The sequence below is a fragment of the Triticum dicoccoides genome, chromosome 5A (assembly GCF_002162155.2).
Source record: "Triticum dicoccoides isolate Atlit2015 ecotype Zavitan chromosome 5A, WEW_v2.0, whole genome shotgun sequence".
Classification (NCBI taxonomy): Eukaryota; Viridiplantae; Streptophyta; class Magnoliopsida; order Poales; family Poaceae; genus Triticum; species Triticum dicoccoides.
In genome coordinates this window covers 428,402,802-428,419,870 of record NC_041388.1, presented here as the reverse complement: position 1 = coordinate 428,419,870, position 17,069 = coordinate 428,402,802, and the positions used below count along the sequence as shown (strand labels likewise).

At 47.5% G+C, this 17,069-nt stretch overlaps 1 protein-coding gene and 1 long non-coding RNA gene across 2 annotated transcripts; one reads left to right on the top strand and one right to left on the bottom strand.

Moving 5' to 3' along the window:
- Window positions 1-461: 461 nt before the first annotated feature.
- LOC119302077 (protein TIC 62, chloroplastic-like) lies at window positions 462-3,117 on the bottom strand. The gene is made up of 6 exons (XM_037579096.1): window positions 2,573-3,117; window positions 2,098-2,472; window positions 1,465-2,001; window positions 1,195-1,383; window positions 866-1,105; window positions 462-757 (listed from the first exon to the last, which is right to left on the bottom strand). The coding sequence occupies exons 1-6, from the start codon at window positions 3,100-3,102 to the stop codon at window positions 703-705; spliced, it is 1,926 nt and encodes a 641-aa protein (XP_037434993.1). The 5' UTR covers window positions 3,103-3,117; the 3' UTR covers window positions 462-702.
- Window positions 3,118-12,021: 8,904 nt separating this feature from the next.
- LOC119297538 lies at window positions 12,022-13,425 on the top strand. The gene is made up of 4 exons (XR_005145674.1): window positions 12,022-12,221; window positions 12,336-12,495; window positions 12,768-13,029; window positions 13,176-13,425. It is a non-coding gene; the product is annotated as an uncharacterized LOC119297538 (long non-coding RNA).
- Window positions 13,426-17,069: the final 3,644 nt, after the last annotated feature.

Genomic DNA, 17,069 nt, shown 5'->3' with positions numbered 1-17,069 from the left:
CTCGCGCTCGAGCGCCGAGGCTGAGTATCGTGCTGTTGCCAATGCCGTTGCTGATTGTGTATGGCTGAGGCAACTTCTCGATGAGCTCGGTTCACCTCCCTCCAAAGCCACGGTGGTCTTTTGTGATAATATCTCAGCGGTGTACATGTCTACCAATCCAGTTCATCATCGACGAACGAAGCATATTGAGTTAGACATTCCTTTTGTGCGCGAGAAGGTGTCTCTTGGCGAACTTCGGGTCGTTCATGTGCCTACTACTCAGCAGCTGGCTGATATCATGACCAAAGGACTTCCTACGGCGTCGTTTCAGTCATTCCGGTCCAGTCTATGCGTTTTGCCTAGCGCCAACGTATCGACTGCGGCGGGGTGTTAACAGATAGCCTAATTATTGTTTAGATATTATTGATATCTCTAACAGATCTCGGCCTGATCTTGCTATTCTTCTTGTGCAAGACATGAGCTGTTTGTAAGGCTATTTATAGCAACTATTCCAATCAATGAAATGAGTTGCCCCAAACCGAGATTACTCTTGCCGTTGGTAGTTTAGGCTCCATCATGGCGTCGGCTGTATCGTCGTGTACATTTGTATTTCTCGAAGAAGGAAAATTGGCATATACACGTGCCTTGAGCTCGCACTCGGACAGAGGCCGTCGACGAGCAGGAAAAGAAAAGGTAAATGGAAGTAACCGCCGGCCGGCCGCTCTATACTTTGGGCGCGGATGGAGTTGGCGTGGTTGGAGGTTTCAGGTCTTCGTACCTAGCAAAGTTGCAATTAATCAGACAGAGAGATGGATGGATCATACGCGTGAATTTGAATGCCATTGCCATGAGCTAGATGAGCAGGAAGACAGGGAGAAATTAGTACCTGGCGTATGGTGAAAGCGGGCGCCCTGGATCACCAGTGGCGGGGGCGGTGGGAGGAGCACCGTTGGGGTTGGAATCCAACAGCGGCGACGACGACTCGGCTGCAGCCTCGGCGGTCGTGCTAGTCGCTGCATCCGGAGAGGCGGCAGTGGGCGGCGGCGATGGAGAATCACCGGCATCCTGTTTCTTGCTGCTGCTCCTGCTGGGTGTCGGGGAAGACGGTGGCTTCAGCCCCTCGTACCTGCGACGCCGTCAGGAAATTAATGGATCCATCAGAGGCCGAATTCTTCACTCGGATGCCAAGGATGTAACATCAGTTGGTTCACTTACGCCGCGTAGGGTGAGAGCGGCCGCGGCTTTGCAGCAGCAGCGGGAGCGGCCGGAGGAGGTGGAGGAGGAGCCGGAGCAGCTGGTGCTGGTGCCGGTACAGGTGCAGGGGGCGACTCCTTCAGCGCCTGACCGGTGGTGCCGCTGCTAAAGCTGGGTGTTGGGGACGATGGCGGCTTCAACCCTTCGTACCTGCAATGCAACAAAATGTATGAGGAAATGATCGTCCATTACCACGAGTCCATCAGGATATCAGTTCCGCGGTTCACTTACGCCGCGTAGGGCGAGAGTGGCCGCTCTGCTTTTGCTGCTGCAGCTGGTGCTGGTTCAGCTGTCGGTGCCGGTGCTGGAGGTGCTGCAGCAGCTGCTGGTGCCGGTGCCGGTGCTGGAGGTGCCGGTGCCGGTGCCGGTGCCGGTGCTGGAGGTGCTGCAACTGGTGCTGGTGCCGCCGCTGCTGCGGGAGGCGACTCCTTCGCCGGGGGCGGTGCCCTGCCGGGGTCGGAGGGGACTCTGGCGAGGAGGTCCTCCGTGGGCAGCAGCGGCGCGGTGGTCTCAGCCACTAGCTCCACCACCTTGCAGTACGCCGCCCTCCGGTTCTTGGCCACGCACGCGATAAGCTCCGCGACCTGCAGGTTGGACACCAGGCCGCCGACGTACGTGTCCCGCGGCGACACCACCAGGTTGTGCGTCTCCTTGTACGCGTCCGTCGGCCTCTCCATGCCCCCCGGCCGCACGATCGTGTACGGGACGCCGCTGGCCACCAGCGCCTCCTCCGCCATCTTCTTCCAGCACAGAACGCCCCAGAACAAGCTGCTCGATCGATCATGTCAAAACTCCATTAATCCTTGGCCAAAACGATGTCTGGTTCGAAAGAAAGAAGTGGTGTTGATCTGTCGGCGTTTTTACTTGAGGAGGGCGGCCGGGAAGCCGAATCTGGTGGTGCCGAGGGAGGTGACGAGGACGAAGTGCTCGACGCCGGCCTTGGCCGCGGCGCGCACGAGGTTGGCGGTGGCCACGTAGTCGATGCGGTAGGGCCCCGTGACGTCGAGGATCTCCTTCTCGCTGGCGCCGATGGAGCACACCACGAGCGCCGCGTCGCCGATGGCCGCCTTGATGCCCGCCTCGCCCTGCTTCTCCAGGTCGCACTCGACCAGCTCCAGCCTCGAGGCCGGGGCGCTCCCTTCGCCGAGCTCCAGCCGCTCCACGCTCTGCACGAGGGGCGACGCCCTCTCCTTGCTCCGGACGGCCGCGCGGACGCGGAAGCCAAGCTTGATGAGCTCCCTACACGCGCATGGCATCATTTCCCAAATGCATTACACATGCAGCAGCGGACGGAACCGCAAACTGCCGGCGGCGATCGAGCAGAGTCGAAGAGCAGTACCTTACGGTTCGGGAGCCGACCTTCCCCGTGGCACCGGCAACGAAGACGAGGTCCTGCTCCTTCACCGGCGCCGTGGCGGCCGCGGCCATCGCGTAGACGCGGCCGGCGGGGAAGGAGCGAGCAGAGGAGGAGGGGCGAGCGAGCGATATAAGAGGAGCGCCATGGTGATACCCGCACCTGCGCGACCTGCGCGCAGACGCAGAGCACGCGAGCGGGCCGTTGCCGCCGGCGACGCGGCACCGGGGCAGCGGCGCCGACAGGGACACGGCGGCGGCCTTGGCCTCCATGTCGATCGAGCCGCTGTAGCTCTCCACCGCTCCAGTTACTCCCCGGACGTCACTCGGATTCCCCTGATCTCCGGCCCCCGCGGCGGCTGCTCGTGGCCTCGTATCGCGTCGAGGGGCGATGTGTGGTGTCCGACGTGGCGCGGCCGCGTGCTCCGGGCTGGGATAACGTGGGGCCCCCTCCTCATCCCCTCGTCCAGTGTCCATGCAAGGAGTGAAGAGAACCGAGGTGGCATATGGGGACATGGCCGGTCGTGCCGTGGATGGCGACGCGGGCGCTGGAAAGGGCGCGCGCGGGCGTCCGGCTTGGAGCACGACGCCGTGCGTGGTGACTGCGTCCGCGCGTGCTCCACCATTCCCTGTGCGTTGCGGAAGCTCGTGGCCGGGCTAATTTTTGGATGATTTTCTCCTCAGTTTGACTCTTTTGGGAGTGGCTACGGATCGGACGACTGAATTCCTAATTTGGGTCAGTTATTTCATTTTATTTCGGCGTGTCCAACAGAGCAAACTCAGCTCCACGGTGAGAAACCAAGGAAGAAATGACACATATGTGCAGGTGCAGCTCGATCAGACGTGTACATGACGATGAATCGGTTCACATACCCACCTTGTGCACACGGGAACTCAAAAGCTTCTACCTTCTCTAGCCTTCCGGCTCCCCCTTATACAAATATACTAAAATGAAAATAGTAATAAACCAAAAAAAGAAATTTTGTAAGGAAGAATGAATTATTGACACTGGTATTACCCTCTAAGAAAAAAGAAAATGAACAAAATGAAAACAAATAATGATAAAATTTGCACAAAAATTACACAAAAAATGTGGTTTTTATTATATGCAATAATAAACAAATAATATTGGAAATTTTGCAAAAAAAAGTTCTCTAACAAGGAATGAATTAGTGGCATTAGTATTACGCTTAAAGAAGAAATAAAAATAAAAATAAAAATAATGGCAAAATTTGCACCCAATTTATACAGAAATAATCGTTTTCAAAATATACAAGAATAAACATATAATAGTAAATTCTTTTGCAAAAAAAAAGTTTTCTAAATAAAGAATAAATTAGTGACATTGGTATTTGATCCACGGCTTCTCTACTTCTCAAAATCAAAATTATAAAGTTTTCCGAGAAAATGAATTAATGAAAATAGTATTACCACTTAAGAAGAAAATTAAACATGACAAAATCTGCACACAATTTACACAGAAAATTGTGCTTTTTATAATATGAAAGAATAAGCATATAATAGTGGAATTTTCGCAAAAACAAGTTTCCAAAGAAGAAATCAATTAGTGGCATTGGTATTACCCTTAAATAAGAAGTAAAAACTAAATCAAAATCAAAATAACAAAGTTTTCGTAGAAAAAATGAATTAGTGGCATTGGTATTACTCTTTAAAGAGAAGCAAAATTAAGAAACAAATAATGAAAAGTTTTGGACATAATTTTCACATAAATAAGCATATAAATATAGTAGTGGAATTTCATTACAAAGTTTTCTAAGAAGGAATGAAATGTTCACATTGGTATTACCCTTAAAAAAGAAAGAAACATAATTTTTTATCTTTACCTAATAATAAAGGAAGAAGCCTTTCATAGTTCTCCATACATTTAGTTGTTTTTCCTGCGTTCTTTACGTAATTGGGTTGTTCTTTACGATAAAAATTTCATCCATCGCCCAACTACTGGGCTGTTGGGAATTTCGCCGTCACCACATAAATATAGTAGTGGAATTTCATTACAAAGTTTTCTAAGAAGGAATGATATGCTTACATTGGCATTACCCTTAAAAAGAAAAAAAGAAAAATATTTATCTTTGCCTAATAATAAAGGAAGAAGCCTTTCATAGTTCTCCATGCATTTAGTTGTTTTCCCTGCGTTCTTTACGTAATTAGGTTGTTCTTTACGATAAAAATTTCGTCCATTGCCCAACTACTGGGCCGTTGGGAATTTCGCCGTCACCCCCTAATGGGCCGCCACGTAGTTGCTAGGCCTGCTTTATTTTATGGGCCCAACAGCTGACGAATCAGCCAAAAATTGTACAACATAGTGGGGAATTGATCTCGTGACTGTGCGGTACAGTTTAAAATGCCATAGCTACCAACTCAGCTAGCACATGTTTTAGGTAATAATCCCACCTCGCTCTTATGGGGACAACTACCATCAGTTAATATATCTTCATAAGTTAGAATCAGCAAGCCACCTCGTCAAACAGAAAACAGAGACTTGTCTAGGCAAGAAGGTTTTCCCAACCAGCGGTGACACCTTGGATGTAAACCAGGGGGGCATTGCTATGGCGGCAAGGCCGAGCGGCGCCACCCTGACCGACATTGGCGCCGCACAGGGCCGGTCCTGAGATTTCAGGGGCCAGGGGCAAAAACTAATATGGGCACCTCATCGCCCCTCATATATATGTTCGTTTATATCAATATCAAAGGTTGAGATTGTTAAGTATTTAGATACATTATAACTGTGCACATTCTGAGGCCTCTCACGCAGCCAGGTTTTTCAGCCATCCGATGCAGATCTTTCGACTTTCTGGCCATTGGAATCATGAGAGTGGCAGGCGATCCGTCAAGGGCCGCGCTGTTTGTTGTCCTTAATGATTCGCTTAATGGCATGATGGCAGCGGAAGAGCGCCGCCCGGCTGTTCGCTTGCCGGCCAATAATAGTGTGGGAGGCCGCGGGTGGGTCACTTGATGCCCTTCCACCTCCTCCTTACTGTTGAGTAAATAGGCAATTTCTCGATTAAATTAATCCACGAGTAAATCACTAGCATGGCATTGACACAAATAAACACATACTGATATTCAGTGAAGCTAGAACATACTACGCTAATTGCAGAAAGATCTACGTATAACGCTAGCATGACTAAAACAGAAAACAGTAGGAGCGGGATAAACGAGTTATACCTCCAGTAGGCCATGCAGAGGCCGCGGCTTTGGTGGCGGCAGCGGTGTCCTCGGCGGCCTTCTTGTCGGCTTCAGCTTTCTCGGCGGCGGCATGTTCGGCGTCGGTGGATGTGGTGATGATGAAGGCGACGCGGACGTAGAGGAAGTAGACGATCGGAAGCGAGCAGTCGCGTAATCGTTACCCAAAAACCTATTCGCCCCTCACCCCGTACAGGAACCAGAAGGGCGTGGTTTCGGAGACCTGCTCTTCCGTCGACCGTGTACGCGGCGGACGGGATGGAGTCACCGGCGGCAGCAGCAGCAAGGGAACGACGGTGGGCGTGCGCGTGGAGCAGATGTGATCTGTTCGTGGCGGCTAGGGTTAGGAGACACCGCACACTTATATAGACACAGCCGCGTGGAGAGACGTGGGCTCGACCCATGTCTGAGTCCGTGACAGCCCACGATCCGATGTCTCAGATCGTGGCCCAACTGTCAGAGAACTCTCCGTTAGTGACTGGCAAAAATAAGCGCGTAGGTGTGAGCTCGGCTCGGCTCAATCCCGCAACCCGCGGCGCGTTGTGACGAGGCGTGGCGTGGCGAGTCGGGCGGCGGAGGAGGAGTGCGCGAGGGCCTCTTCTCTTCTCAAGCTCCAATAGCATGTAGAAGAGAAACCCTTATAAACCAGTCTAACTCTCCTTCCACTAGCGGGGTGGGACTAAACTTCCCACTACACCTAGTGCCATATAACCCACATGGGCCCTTAGAGATTTTTCAGAAATTGCTATATGGGCCTAGAGCCCATCTCAAATTTCAGCAATCCCCCACCAGATCTCGAGGGCCCATTGTGTCCTCTGTTCCAATTGTTGTTTCGATATACCAGTGTGTCAGTGAAGACCTGTTAAGGTTGAACTTCACCTAGAGCAAGTAGCTACACTCCTTCACAACTGAACAATAAACTATGCCTTGAATTGTCAGTTTGGCATAAAGAAGTTTCACTACATGTCTTACTAGTACTAGGCTGTCGAAGGCTGACCCCTCGGGTGGAGCATATAAGTCACACTCCTGACCTATTCATGAGCTTACCAGAGATCACCCCAATCTCATAGATTGTGACCAGCAGTCGGGCTCACATAGGTGTGTTCCCCCAAAGATCGCTCTGTAGGATAGCATCTTGCTTACATAAGCTTTGGAACACATTAAGACAATAGTCATCCTACCATACAGTATCGAGAGTATTGCATCTCCAACGGAGTGGGTTAGTATAGTTACTCTCCTCAGTTCACCACTGGCTTGTTTCCCAGGTCCTAATTCACGGGATCTCCGATCGCATAGGTTGGGTTACTACCATGGCAACTCATGTGGGTCTCATACCCATCTCCCTCGATGCATTATCTATCACAACACGTGATAGCCCTTTCGTAAAGGGATCTGCCAGATTCTTAGCCGTATGGACATAGTCCAACGCTATCACTCCGGAGTTTCTTAATTTTCTGACAGCTTTTAATCTCATTCTTATGTGTTTGATAGACTTCATGTTGTCCTTTGAACTCTTCATCTTGATGATGACAGTCTGATTGTCACAGTTCATAAGGATAGCCGGAACCGGTTTATCAACCAATGGCAAGTCCATCAAAAGATCTCGAAGCCATCTCGCTTCAACACCAGATGTGTCTAATGCTGTTAATTCTGCTTCCATTGTCGATCTCGTTAAGATCGTTTGCTTGCAAGACTTCCAGGAAATAGCGCCACCTCCAAGAGTAAACATATACCCAGTTGTGGCCTTCATCTCATCAGCATCAGAGATCCAATTCGCATCACTATACCCTTCAAGTACCGACGGGTATCCGGTATAGTGAAGTCCATAGTTCATAGTACCTTTCAGATAGCGCATAACTCTCTCAACAGCTTGCCAATGTACATCTCCCGGATTGGAAACAAACCGGCTCAGTTTGCACACAGCAAATGAGATGTCAGGACGAGTAGCACATGCTAGGTACATCAGTGAACCAACCACTTGAGAATATCTCAATTGATCTACCGCCGTGCCTTCGAATTTTCGAATCCGCACGCTAGGATCATATGGTGTTGCAGAAGGTTTGCAGTCCGAATATCCAAACGGCTCAAAATCTTCTCAACATAGTGGGATTGCAAAAGTGTAATACCACCCTCAGAATTTCTCAGTAGCTTGATGTTCAAGATAACATCAGCCACACCAAGGTCTTTCATCTCAAAGTTCTGAGATAGAAACAATTTGACCTCCTCAATGACTTTGAGGTTTGTTCCAAATATCAGTATGTCATCAACATACAAGCACAGTATAACTCCTTCGCCCCCACCATGGCGATAGTATACACATTTGTCAGCCTCATTAACAATGAAACCAACAGATGTCAGAGTTGTATTAAACTTATCATGCCATTGCTTAGGTGCTTGTTTCAGGCCATATAAAGATTTTATCAACCTACACACCTTTCTTTCCTGACCATCTATCACAAAGCCATCAGGCTGTTGCATGTAGATTTCCTCCTTTAGCTCTCCATTTAGAAAAGCCGTCTTAACATCCATCTGATGGACGAGAAGACCGTGCGAGGCCGCCAACGAGAGTAATACTCGAATGGTGGTCAGTCTAGCCACAGGTGAATAAGTATCAAAGAAATCTTCCTCTTCTTGCTGGTCATAGCCCTTGGCCACAAGCCTAGCCTTATACTTTTCAATAGTACCATCGGGCCTAAGTTTCTTTTTGAACACCCACTTACACCCCAGTGGTTTGCAACCATAGGGACGATCAGTGATCTCTCATGTCCCGTTAGCCATGATGGAATCCATCTCGCTACAGACCGCATCCTTCCAGTAGTCAGCTTCTGGAGAGGCATACGCTTCTGAAATAGAAGTGGGAGTATCATCCATGAGGTACACGAAGAAATCATCACCAAAGGTCTTTGTAGTCCTTTATCTCTTGCCCCTACCAAGGGTTTCCTTGTCATCCTCCTCAGGATTTTCATAATGTGTTTGTTCATAATATTCCATAGAAATGGCAGGTTCAGGGGTCTCCTCAGATTCCTGTCTAGAAGTGCTTTGCATATCTCTCATAGGAAAAATATCCTCAAAGAATGTAGCATCCTTAGACTCCATAATTGTACCGACCTTCTGGTCAGGTACCTCAGATTTCACTACTAGAAACCTATAGCCAACACTGTTCTTAGTGTAACCCAAATTAATGCAGTCCATAGTCCTTGGTTCAAGCTTACGCTTTTTGGGGATCGGCACATTGACTTTCGCCAAACAGCCCCAAGTACGCAAGTACGAGAGTGTTGTCCTTCTCTTTGCCCATTTCTCATAGGGAGTGATCTCATTATCCTTTGTCGGAACTTTATTCAGGACATGACATGCCGTCAATATAGCCTCCCCCCACCATGCCTTGGATAAACCCGATGTATCTAACATGGCGTTAACCAAATCAGTTAGAGTACGGTTTTTCCGCTCGGCAACCCCGTTTGATTGGGGTGAATAGGGAGGCGTCCTCTCATGAATAATGCCATGTTCCGCACAGAAAGAATCAAACTCACTCGAGAAGTACTCTCCACCACGATCTGACCGGACTCGTTTAATTTTGTTTTCAAGTTGTTTCTGAACTTCTGCCTTATAGATTTTAAAGTAGTGTAGAGCCTCATCTTTAGTGTTTAACAGATACACATAGCAATATCTAGTGGAGTCATCTATCAATGTCATAAAGTATTTCTTTCCACCTTTAGTCAACACACCATTCATCTCACAAAGATCAGAATGTATGAGTTCTAACAGTGCCAAGTGTCTCTCCTCCGCGGCCTTGTGAAGCTTGCAAGGTTGCTTAGCTTGCACACATGAAAGGCACTTAGAACCTTTGGCTAAGGTGAAACTCAGGATTAAATCCAACTTGGCTAGCCGCGTCATAACACCAAAACTAATGTGACAAAGACGTGAATGCCAAACTTCAGATTCATTAACATTCGAATGAATATGGTTCACGACTTTATTACAAAAATCTACGAGGGAAAGGCGGAACATCCCTCCGCTCTCATAACCTTTTCCAACAAAGAGTCCATATTTCGTAACAACTAATTTATTAGACTCGAAAACCAACTTAAACCCTTCTCTGCATAGAAGGGATCCACTAACGAGGTTCTTCTTGATGGGGGGACATGCTGCACGTTCTTCAGCTGCACGATCCTTCCCGAAGTAAACTTCAGATCGACCGTGCCAACACCATGAACAGAAGCACTCGCGCCATTCCCCATCAATATGGACCCGTGACCTGTGGCCTGGTAAGAAGTGAACAATGAAATGTCAGCACACACATGAACACCTACACCCGTGTCCACCCACCAATCGTTGGGTTGAAACACTGAAAAATAGTAAATAAATTACCGTACCCAAATGCACCATTCTCCTTGTTGCCCACAATCATGTTGACAGACTTGGAGTCCTGTCCTGGCTTCTTGTACTTGTTTGGGCACTTGTTGGCCCAATGTTCAACCGAACCACAAGTAAAGCAACCCTCATCCTTCTTGTTCTTCTTGAAGGTCTTCTTACCCTTCTTCTTGAAGTCGGTATTCTGTTGGACACTGTTGTTTCCCTTGGGCTTGTAGGAGTTATGGTTCCTCTGGTTCACCATGTTGGCGACAGAAGTCCCTTCGGTCCCTTTTCCATGCGAGTCTTTTGCCCTCGAATTCTGCTCAACACTCAGATGGCCAATGACATCCTCCACATAGAATTCACGCCTCTGATGTTTCAGAGTGGTGGCAAAGTTCCTCCGGAATTAGGGAGCTTAGCGATTATGCAGCCCGCGGCAAACTTGCCCGGTAACTTGCACTTAAGAAGTTCAAGCTCCTTAACGATGCATATTATCTCATGAGCCTGCTCCAATACAAGACGGTTTTCAACCATCTTGTAATCGTGGAACTGCTCTATAATATACATCTCGCTCCCTGCATCGGCGGCCCCGAATTTAGATTCGAGCGCCTCCCACAAGTCCTTGGCGACATGCACATGTAAATATGCATCGACCAATTTATCTCCGATCACGCTAAGAACTGCTCTGAGAAACACAACGGTAGCCTCCTTGAACGCCTTCTCCTGTTCAGGAGCAATCGTTCCCGTGGAGACACCGGTGACCCAGAACACGTTCATAGCCGTGAGCCATAACGTGGTCTTAGTCTGCCAACGCTTAAAGTATGTACCGGTAAACTTATCCGGTTTCAGTGCAGCGGCAAAGCCACTTGCCGAAAAATTCCTACACATAATAGGTTTTTGGATTGTTGAGTAAATAAGCAATTTCTCGATTAAATTAATCCACGAGCAAATCACTAGCACGGCATTGACACAAATAAACACATACTGATATTCGGTCAAGCTAGCACATACTACGCTAATTGCAGAAAGATATATGTATAACGCTAGCATGGCTAAAACAGAAAATAGTAGGAGCGGGATAAACGAGTTATACCCTCCAGTAGGCCATGCAGAGGCCGCGGCTTTGGTGGCAGCAGCGGCGTCCTCGGCGGCCTTCTTGTCGGCTTCAGCTTTCTCGGCGTCGGCACGTTCGGCGTCGGTGGACATGGTGATGATGAAGGCGACGCGGACGTAGAGGAAGTAGACGATCGGAAGCGAGCAGTCGCGTAATCGCTGCCCAAAAACCTATTCGTCCCTCACCCCTACAGGAACCAAAAGGGCGTGGTTTCAGAGACCTGCTTTCCCGTCGACCATGTACGCGGCGGACGGGATGGAGTCACCGGCGGCAGCAGCAGCAAGGGAACGATGGTGGGCGTGCGCGTGGAGCAGATGTGATCTGTTCGTGGCGGCTAGGGTTAGGAGACACCGCACACTTATATAGATGCAGCCGCGTGGAGAGACGTGGGCTCTCTCGGCTCGGCTCAATCCCGCAACCCGCAGTACGTCGTGACGAGGCGTGGCGTGGCGAGGCGGGCGGCGGAGGAGTAGTGCGCGAGGGCCTCTTCTCTTCTCAAGCTCCAATAGCATGTAGAAGAGAAACCCTTATAAACCACTCTAACTCTCCTTCCACTAGCAGGAAGGGACTAAACTTCCCACTACACTAGTGCCATATAACCCACATGGATCCTTAAAGATTTTTCATAAATTGCTATATGGGCCTAGAGCCCATCTCAAATTTCAGCACTTACCTTGATGACCCTACTAATTCGTACCCTAGAGCACATCATCTCTTCTTCTCCACGCTCCACACAACAGCAATCTTCTCTTCTCAGTGACGGGTGACGACGGATTAGGATTTCATGGTGGCTTCCCTCACCAATGGACTGCTCATGACTCGGCAAGATAGGGAGTGAGAAAGAACAGACAGTTTGTCATCATCGTTGCTTCTAACACATCCCCCTTTCCAGCACTGCCTTGCGCCGCCCGCATCCCATCCTTGCCGCCGTTCCCACTTCGGGAGACGAACGCGCGGAAAGAAGGTACACGAGGCGCATGTCCAATTTTTCTTTTGCTTCCTCTCAGATTTGATCTATGGAACGCCATGGGGGCTAGGCGGATTTGGGAGGGCTCGTGACCACAAACCTCTGTTGCAGACTCTCCTTGCAGAGGAAAAAAATCTCTGGAGTCGAGGCCGCTGCAACAGAGGAATCAAGAAGGTGATGATGCTTGATGCACATAGACGATGCCAAGTCTCTTTCACAGCTTTTCTGATGTCGTTGCAACACAATGAGGATTAGAGTATTCTCTTTGAAGGTATTTTCATTATAGATACTCACATATCGGTCCTTGTTCTGTCATCATAACATCTTTGTGCATTGGCGCGAGCCTCGCTTTGAGTTTTTCTTAATTCTGATTTGTTGTCCGCAGTAAGTGATCTTCATAATTGACATTCTTCATCCGAAGTATAAGCCCATCATGCAAAACAAGGGAAAGAATAAAGCAGATGATATAGCAGTACTAACTATTGATATTGGCAACTTTGTACATGATGTACGATCCTTGAGTTTATTGGTATTCTTCTGCAGGTATCAAGAAAATTAAACGTTATGTACAAAGAGATTAAATACTTCTGATCATAACAGATCAAAATGGTGGCGCGCCGATCTGTTCAAATGGTAGCACTTCACTGATGTTGGCATAGCTACCCTTATACGGGCTTTGGATTGGACTGACTTCAGCTCTTCAGAGTGACCGAGTACTACATTACATACATGGGTGTGGGCCTCCCCTGCGGATCCTTGCTACAACGAATGAAAATTGCAGGCAGACAAACACTTGATGGAACAGGTTGGCTTGAGAAAAGATGGACATGCCCGTATGTCCTTTTAATTTGTGGGAGGAGGCAGTGGGTCTCCAAATTCAAAACTTAATTGTTAACCATCTCTTGGTTAGTAACATTATTAAAACATAAATAACTTCCCATGTTATTTCAGGTGAATGACAGGACCGTGAAGCTTACAGAGGCTATGGAATCTATGGTGATCTGATGTCACAGAGCAGCGTATGAGCTCTTGATCACTTGAGTAAACAGCCGTCAAAAATTAGTAAACTGTGAGTGCTACCTGCACTATCCAACTGTTACAATGAACTCTGTTGTTCAATCCATCCTTGTGGTGTTCTAATTTGTAATTAGTTCTTGGATCGGTTTTTTAGATGGACTACACCATTATGTACTAATTTTCCCTAAACCAAGTTGTGATATTTTCTCATGGATTTCTAAGCAAATTGCAATGGTTGGTAGTACTTAGCCACTTGATTCTACCAATATCTGTTTTAGAATTTTGATTTTAGAAGCTCATTTGCTCCCCTACTATAGATGAACCCCATAATGATTCAGATGGTATCATCCAAACTCTATTCCAAAGCAAAGTACTTGGATCCCATTAAATAAAGAGGTTGTTCTGTTGATTTTTTTTTCAAATTTTCATGGAAGATATGGTGTGACTTCAAATACATTTGTGTTTGATTGGATGGATATTTTTTCAGCGTTAAACATGTGTAATGTATTGATGATTCATGCTTGAACTCACAAACAAGCTGAGTTCTTTTGCAATTTTAGTTTTTCTAGGTCATTTAAAGGGTTGTGAACATTATATTGGAATTTAGTAACAGCTTCTCGCCCTCCACGTTGTTAGAAAAGAAAACCTCCTTCAAGACTGCTTTATTGCTATTTAAGGTGTAATTCTACAATGTTTATAGAGCTTAGCATTAATTGAATCTTTATGTTCATGAATAAATATGCGTATCCCTTGCAATATGTTGTACATATACATAGCTTGAAGATTTAAATTCCATGTTCAAACAATATATTTATGGAAATTCATACTATCTTATCGCGAAAATGGACGGGCGCGGCAACGCGCGTCATCAATGGTCTAGTGTACTATTATAATACACATCAATTTAGAACGTAATATTCAAACAACAAATAGAATCATAAACACTTACTTGATTCTTAACATCAGTAGTTGGTTCGTCCACGGGAATTTCCGCCAACTCATCGCAGTGCCCCTATATTACTCTTGAAAAAAATTATCCATAGTTCCTCTCTGTAATTATATTACTCTCTCTTTTCATCTATATAGGGCCTAATGCGTTTTTCAAGACTAATTTTGAGAGTATTTGATAAAAAACTACCACATTACGGGTTGCCGTCCCACTGAACTACCGGATTCAAAAAAATGACTGATAACTACCAAAAATTTCTAATTTTGTGACTAAAAACTATCACTTTCAGAAAATGGCCAGTTTAGACGATTTAAACACGTTTATGACATACGAGGCCCACACGTTAGGGCTGACGTGGCGGCAAAGTCAACTCCGTTTATTTTGACCGTTACTACGAGTGGGGCCCACACGTCAGCATCAATCTTCTTCATCTTTCACCTCCTCTCTCTCTTTAGCATTTCTTCAAACACCTCATATGCACCCGCCAGCCACCTCCGCAGCACTTCACTGCCGGTGCTCGCCTCTCCCCCTGCCTCGAGCCCGTTTGGATCCGGAGAGCCCGAGCTGCACGCACGGCAGCGCACACGCTCGCGGCAACAGCGGCTGCACACACACTCGCGGCGGCGGCGGCCAGCCGGCCAGCACGCGGTGGCGGCGGCGGCTGCGCACGCACGCTCGCGGCGGCAGGCGCTGCACGCACGGCTCCGCACACGCTCAGGGCAGCGGTGGCTAGCCGGACAGCACACAGCGGCGGCTGCGTACGCACGCAAGGCCGCGGGCGGCACGCATGCAAGCCAGCAGTGTACGCGAGGGCGACGGCTGCATGCTAGGCTACGGCTAGCATGCAAGCTAGCGCAGCGCAGTGCACGCTCATGGCCGCGGCCGAGCTGTTCAAGGAGGCCGTGTTCGCTGGCACGGCCGAGGCGGTTTCGCCCGCCGTGGTTGCGCCGCCGTCTCCAGTCCCCGACCAGCGCCATGAAGGTGCTGCGCCTAGACGTCGCCATGGAGGAGTTCGGAGCTCAATCACGGGTGCACACAAGATGTTCGTGGAAATGCCAGAGAGAGAGGGGGGGACGAAGAAGAAGATAGATGCTGACATGTGGGCCCCACATGTAATAACGGTCAACCTAACGGCCAAAATAAACGGAGTTGACTCCGTCGCCACGTCAGCCCTGACGTGTGGGTCATGTATGTCATAAACGTGTTTAAATCATCTAAATTGGTCATTTTCTGAAAGTGGTAGTTTTTAGTCATAAATTAGAAAATTTTGGTAGTTATCAGTCACTTTTTTGAATGTGGTAGTTCAGTGGGACGGCAACCCCTAATGTGGTAGTTTTTTGTTAAATACTCCTAATTTTGACCACATGTTAGAGCGCTAATATATAACATGCAAGTTACGTCGTGGTATGGAATTCTTTGAACTACAAGATCAAACCAAATAGTAGAACAGGGTCTCATAAATAATGTTCAACAAATTGGAATTCATTTAGCAACTGATTTTTATCTTCCGAAAGTAGTTGCTTCAGCTTCAGCCACGCGAATTCTCGATATTCCTTTTTATTTCTCATAGTGGAAAAGTCAGACAAATAAGTCACCCTTAATGTCCCTTTACAGAACCGTACATGAGATTTTCACCTCATATGGCTCCTCGGTCAATTCTTTCGAAGGGATCCCTAGAGGAGAATGAATGAAAAAAGACATAGTTTGAAAGTTAGACCTTTTTTATAGGACTCTCTTTCAATTTCAAAAAAGAGGACGTTTGAAACTTTTAATAGGCGCAAAGCATACCGTCAAATTCGTACGTGTGAGGAGCTTCCAATGATATAATTTTCCCATTATACATCTTATATATTATTAATCTTGTCAATAGTCAAAGGCAATCTCAAAAAATACATTAGGCCCTATATACTCCTTCTGTTTTTATTTAGTCTGCATATTAGGTTTGACCGAAGTCAAACTTTGCAAAGTTTGACCAAGTTTATAGAAAAATATATAAACATTTGCCATAACAAATTTATATGATGTGAAAGTACCTTTAATAATGAATCTATTGGTATTGATTTTTTTATTGTATATATTAATATTTTTGTTTATAAACTTAGTCAAAACTTATAAAGCTTGACTTTGACCAAAGCTAATATGCGGACTAAATAAAAACGAAGGGAGTATATGGAAGGAGGGAGTAACTCATCCATAAGCCTATTTTTCTTTTTCTTGCTCATTACCAAATCGTGACTTTCATGATATAATATCAGGCAGTGCTGAAACACAACAATTACAAAATCTGTTGAGCTAAATTAATCTAATTGCCAACATACATGTAGTGACAATGGTTAGTGAATTAGTGATTAATAGTATACCTAGGAGATCCGGTCAGTGAAGCAAATAGAGCTGATTGGTGAACTGGTGCGATCGACTGCTTGATACACATATCATAGGTGGAAGGAGCTTTGTGGCAGAAGAACAAAACGAGTCCTGGAGCAATCAGATCAGAAGTGAGAAGAAGCTGCAGAGCCTAAGCACTAGATCAGAAGCAACAAGCCAGCGATCTTGTTCCCGGCAGGCCGTCTGAACGTCGCAACCCGCTGGATCCGCTTGCGGCCTCGCGCATTTGATCCTTGGCGGCCGCCGCGTAAGGGGTGCACTGGTAGAAAAAGGGCCTATAGTCCCGGTTCGTAAGGGCCTTTAGTCCCGGTTCCTGAACCGGGACTAAAGTGTCGGTACTAATGCCCTGTATCTTTAGTCCCGGTTCAATCCAAAACCGGGACTGATGGGCCTCCACGTGGGCAGTGCGCAGAGCCCAGGCAGGAGACCCTTTGGTCCCGGTTGGTGGCATCAACCGGGACCAATAGGCATCCACGCGTCAGCATTTTTGTGGC

Coding starts and splice junctions, on each gene's coding strand:
- LOC119302077 (XM_037579096.1), bottom strand. CDS start 3,102: ATGTCCCCATATGCCACCTCGGTTCTCTTCACTCCTTGCATGGACACT. Junction 2,473..2,572: donor GTCGGCTCCCGAACCGTAAG/GTACTGCTCTTC, acceptor ATGCGCGTGTAG/GGAGCTCATCAAGCTTGGCT. Junction 2,002..2,097: donor TTCCCGGCCGCCCTCCTCAA/GTAAAAACGCCG, acceptor TCGATCGAGCAG/CTTGTTCTGGGGCGTTCTGT.